Raw genomic sequence first — 5,994 nt, 5'->3', positions numbered from 1 at the left:
TAGTTGCATAAACTCTTGTAATCTTCCAGGATATATGTAGATTGTTCAACCTCCATATGTCATTTGTAAGTATACATTTAACCTTTGTATCCTAAAAGATTATACTTATTCAATTTTGATATGTCTTCTTTACCGAAGACGGTTGTAGAAGAAAGAATACTTATCTAAATTAAACTAATGATCGAAAAAAACAAAAACTTAACATATATCTAAATTGTGCAAAAGAATAGGCTTCATATAATTTAGTGTATAAGACACATAATTTTAAAAATATTCACCATCTTATATGTCTCGATTGATTAAGCTTAGTATTTTCTTTCAAATGATGAATGTAAGTTTAAGGAGGAATGGTTTAAACTGACTTGTGTTATTCCATTACGTTATGTTCCCTTATATAGACATGAGTAGATATACATAAATCTAGACTAGAACTTATCTCTATGAGATTTACATCTGTCTCATTAACAATATTTGTATCTATCTTTACTTCCACAAACAACTAAGTCGTCCACATAAACAAGAACACGTAGACTCGTTTCACCCCAGATGTAGGTGAAGAGTGAATAATCGGTATAGGACTGTTTAAAACCATAACTCACCAACGCCAACGACAACTTTGAAAACCAACAGTGGGGTGCTTGTTTGAGGCCATACAACGACTTCTTCAACTTGCACACTTTTGTTAGATCAGATGTTTGAAAACCCGGTGGCAACTTCATGTAGACTTTTTCGTCTAGATCACCATGTAGGAATGCGTTATGAACGTTCATTTGATGAACTGCCCATTATTTTGCTGCAGCCACTTCCAACAGAGCACGCATCGTTGTCATCTTAGTAACTGGTGCAAAAGTATCATTAAATTCCTCCCCCTCGACTTGATGATTCCCAAGTACGACTAGTCTGGCTTTGTAACGCTCCAACGACCCATCAGCGTTAAATTTCAGCTTGTATATCCATTTGCTGCCAAGTGATATCTTTCCTGCTGGAAATGTTTCCAAACTCCAAGTGTCATTATCTTCCAAGGCTTGTATCTCCTTAGCCATAGCTTCTCTCCACTTAGCATCCTTAACAGCATCATGATAATAAACTGGCTCAACTCCGGCACTAACTGCTGCTAGAAAGATCTGATGTTGCTCTAAAAACTTATGATCAGATATATAATCACACAAAGGATACAGAGTGTTACCTTGAACCGACGAGGAAGCTGGCAGCTCAGGTTGAGGAACGTGAAGTGGGTGTTTATCGGGGAGTACACGAGCATTGTAAGTCTCATACCCACAAAGTTTAACTGACGAAACTTTCTCCTGTAACCCTTGCCAAGTTGTTCTTCAGCTTCAGGCTCATTTGTATCTTCAACTGCAGTCTCTGTTTCGACAGGAACTGGTGGACTACTATCAACCTCCTCTGCTTCGACAGGAACTGGTGGACTACTTACAACCTCCTCTGTTTCAACAGGAGCTGGTGGCTCGGTATCTTGAACCGGACTTTCTTCACGGAAAACATCTGCAACCTGTACGGGAGTGTGATCTTCCAAGATGAGAAGAGAAGGGGACTGAATCTGCTCAAAAGGGAACTTGTCTTCATAAAACGCAACATCCCTAGAAACAAAGAACTCATTTGCTTATATATCATAAACCCTCCATCCTTTCTTCCTAAATGGATATCCTACAAAGACACATTTTCTGCTTCCAGTCCCAAACTTAACCTCGCTTTTCTCAAGAAGCAAGTATGTCCATACTGCCCTAGAATGATCATCTACTATTGTTAAGAAATAGTTTGCTCCACTAGAGGAAGGCACACAATATGGTCCCCACACATCAACATGAATGAGAGAAAAACATTCGAAAACTTTATTGATACTATCAAAGAATACAGCTCGGGTCTGTTTTGACTTAAAACAAATCTCACATTCACTAAGCTGCCTTGAACTACTTTCAACACCAACACCAAAAACCAAAGGCAAAAACGATAAAACTTGAAAAGATGGGTGTCCCAGCCGTCAATGCCACAAAGTCTTGTCTTCAACAATTTGAGCCGTGTGCACTCGTGCAGCTATTACATCCCGATAAACATAAACACCATCACGCTCTTCACCTACGCCAATCAGCGTCCTCGTAAACCAGTCCTGCAATACACACAATGTATCAGTAAAAACAGCAAAACAACATGTTTGCTTCAACAGCTTTGAAACAGACAACAATGTGCAATTCAAATTTGGGACAAGAAGAACGTTTTGGAGAGAAATCTTCTTCGACAATGGAAACACGCCATACTGTCTAGAAAACACTTGACTACCATCCGCGAAATTAATAGGACAAGACACCATATCCTGCAGATCATGAAGAAGACTCGCATCCCCAGTCATATGGTGTGATGCACCAGTATCAAGTATAACATCACCTGTTTGTTCTTTACCTTGCAAACGTTCAGGGATTGTGGAGCTTTTATGTTGCTCCAACATACGTTGCAGGGACTCCATCTGATCAGGTGTAAAGTTTAGGAGCGGCAAAGTTGTCGTGACATTTACTTGAGCAGTGTTTGCGCGGAACTGTGGTGTTCCTCGTCCTCTGCCAGAAGATAACCCTCGTCCCCTGCCTCCTGGTGGAGTCCCTTGATATTTTTCTGACCACCATTCCGGGAAGCCGATTATCTGCCAGCACTCTGTTTTCTCATGACCCCTTCGTCCGCAATGAGAACACGACGGTATATGCTCTCGTGTTCGTGTTGCAGCAGCCAAAGGTGCAGACAGTCTCATAGCCTCAGGATGGGTCTCTGATCGTGTAGCAAAACCCACTGCATCGGGTTTGTGCTCATTCCTCAGAGAATTCAACCTTCGCTTTTCTCTAACAATCTTTTGATAAACTTCATTCACATATGGTAACGGATCATTACCAATGATGGCGGTGCAAATATTCCCAAAACGAGACTCGTCCAAGCCCATCAGGAACTGGTACACCTGCTCCGCTTCTTTTTCTTTCACATACGGCGATGTCCCTCTAAAGGAACAATGACTTATGGGCTTGTAGTTGTTGAGTTCTTCCCACTTGGAAGAGAGCTTCCCATAGTAGTCGAGGACCGAGAGACCTTCTTGTCTACAGGCGGCAAGTTCCGCCTTCAATTGATACACCCGAACAGAGTTTCCAACCGCAAATCTCTTCTTGAGATCAACCCACAACTTGTATGCTTCGGGTGTAAACATCACCGTAGAGCGGATCTTCGGAGAGATGGAGGAACGAATTCATCCTCAGATCATGGAGTTCAGATGTGGTGGATGGAGCTGGCAAGCTCCCATCTATGAAACACGTCTTAAGCTTTGCACGAAGTGCGTTTTCCCGCTCGGTGGCCCACTCTGAATAGTTTTCACCATTCAATTGTACCCCTGAGATCACTGATCCGGGATTATCCGAGGGATGAAGGTAGTAAGGTGAACTCACTAAGATCTCATTGGAGGATTTTGTTACGACTGCAACTTGTTTTTTGTCATCAGAAGCACTCATTTTTTTTTAGGTTAGAGAACCTACTCTGATACCATGTTAATTTTGGGTTTATCTTGGGCTTCTAACTAAAAACCAATTGGCAATTAGTAAATTGGCCCTAACCCTTTATATATTAATGATAGTTTTATCAAACTTCAGATGTGGGACTTGGATTGTATTCCAACAATCTCCCCTTCAAACCAAGGATCACATATAAGATCTTAACACGCCTCCTCGAGATGATAACTCCATCTCGAACTGATCCCACTTGGACAGATAATAAACCTCTTCTTGGGCCCTATTACTCGGGTTAACAAGAAGCATGTCCGTATCCATTTTTCTAGGTCCACCAGAATTTTTACCTTGGGTTTTGATACCATGTAAGATTAAGAAGGAGGAATGGTTTAAACTGACTTGTGTTATTCCATTACGTTATGTTCCCTTATATAGACATGGGTAGATATACATAAATCTAGACTAGAACTTATCTCTATGAGATTTACATCTATCTCATTAACAATATTTGTATCTATCTTAACAATGAAGAAGAAGATTGTTCAAATCATGGATCTCTTCTAAATTAAAAGCAAAAAAAAATGTCAGCTTTTTAATACACCTCGTTACTTGTCCAAATTTGTTCATTTTCAGTGTGCATTCTTAAGTTATTTGAAAATATTGATTAAGTGTTCTTATCAAAAAAATTGAATTCTTGAATAGTTGATAAAGATATGAATCTAAGATGGAAAATGGTGTGAAGAGGCGAGTGTGATTCTGGGAGATTGGGTGTGGGGATTTCTTTGTTCTACGATGAAGTAAGAGGTTATCTGGTTGGATTTGGGTCTCATTTATTTGGGGTCGATTTGGTTATTTATGTTTCTTGATTCGATTATCTGGTGTGGAAAAGGAAGGATGTGGTTTCCGATCTTTACAGATTCGATTTAGTTTGGTGGCAGAGATAAGCAGGGACTTTTGCTTTTCACAAGATCAGAGGATCCCTGGTTTGAATGGTCTGATTGGTTTTCCTTATCTGTGGCAATCTGTTCCAGGGATTTCTGCACAAGAGCAGGGCTTGATGGGTTCCATATCTGTTCTGTTAAGGAAAGAGGGTCTGTTTTCGGGATTCAGTGCTTCGAGGTTTGGTCATCAATTTCCTTCTTTGGGGATTGGTCAGGTGTATCTTCGAGATTCAATGTATCATATACAATTGATGAGAGGGTTTTGGTTTCAGTATAAAAGGGTTGTTGTATCCAACAATTTGTGGCATCACTCATTCAGCTTTCCTTCATTGGTTCTTTCTTTATCTCTGCTGTCTCAGTATACCGTGTGGTTGAGGGAGTGTTTTTGGGTCGGGATGTCTCAGGTTAGTCTCATCGGGAAAGGTTTGCTAGGTCAGAAGGAGGGTGAGGCACAACCAAGGCGTAGGATCAAGATATCATATTTTAATAATTCTGATCTTATTGCGGGGTACTCCAAGACGGTTGTTGGGCGAAGTTTCATTCCACAAATGCAGGACATGAAGTCCTTGTTGCTCATGTTGCCGCGCATTTGGCAGGTTGAGGGGAAGGTTGCAGGTGCTGATCTCAGTTCTGGCAAGTTTCAGTTCGACTTTGATGAGGAGTCGGATATTGTTGAAGTCTTGTCAAAAGAGCCGTTTCACTTTGATTCCTGGATGGTGTCTTTGGTCCGGTGGACACCGGTGGTGGATCCCACATATCCATCATCTTTGAAGTTTTGGATCCAAGTCTCTAATGTTCCCATTCAGTTTTGGGCAGAGCCTACATTTCGTGATATTGGCTCGGATCTGGGTGTGTTCGAAGATGTTGATATTGGTAGAGGTCGAGTCCAAGTTACGATAGATGGTTTAAAGCCTATTTGCTTTGAGTTGGATATTGAGTTCTTCAATGGGGAAGTCACGGTTGTTAAGCTTTTCTATGAGAGGCTTTATGGATGGTGTAAGAAATGCTTCAGCCTTTGCCATGATGAGGCAGTCTGTCCTCTATCTGGGGGTGGGTTTAACAGTGGTAACCTGGTTGGTTCTGAGGTGCAATCTGAGAAAGCTCAACTCATGAGCTACAAGGGAGCTGTATTGGTAGATGCTAGGCGAGGTGCTGGTTATGTTGGCTCTTCCAAGGGGTCTCACACTGGTGCTCAGTATGAAGGCTCTCGAACTAGGACAGACCATCCTTCAGGAGTCTCATCGAGACATAAGGGTCCTTCCAAGGATTCCTCCAGCATGGGAAACTCAAAGGATTACCGGGGTCGAGCTGGTCTTGCTCGGGGATACACAAGACTAGGCATGACCAAAATTAAACCGTAACCGTATTTTGGACCGTAATCGGACCGTTTTTAACCGTAACTGTATAAAACGGTTAAAAACTGTAACCGTAACCGTAAAATCATAGTGGTTACAGTTACAAAAATTATTAACCGTAACCGCTAATTAACCTTAACCGTATAAAAACCGTTGGTTAACCGCATAATTAAACCGTCAAATTATAACCGTAGACGTTGTATAAAT

The 5,994-nt window shown here is 41.3% G+C and overlaps 1 protein-coding gene across 1 annotated transcript; it reads right to left on the bottom strand.

Annotated features, from left to right (window-relative positions):
- Nucleotides 1-785: 785 nt before the first annotated feature.
- On the bottom strand, nt 786-3,497 carry LOC147950304 (uncharacterized). The gene is given in 5 exon segments (XM_087512825.1): nt 786-1,124; nt 1,187-1,598; nt 2,007-2,125; nt 2,231-3,260; nt 3,262-3,497. Coding segments are annotated over 5 exon segments (2,136 nt in total).
- Between the last annotated feature and the right edge of the window lie 2,497 nt (nt 3,498-5,994).

This window comes from Camelina sativa, chromosome 1 (assembly GCF_030686135.1).
Source record: "Camelina sativa cultivar CO46 ecotype springtype chromosome 1, ASM3068613v1".
Lineage (NCBI taxonomy): Eukaryota > Viridiplantae > Streptophyta > Magnoliopsida > Brassicales > Brassicaceae > Camelina > Camelina sativa.
This window is presented reverse-complemented; position numbering and strand designations above follow the sequence as displayed.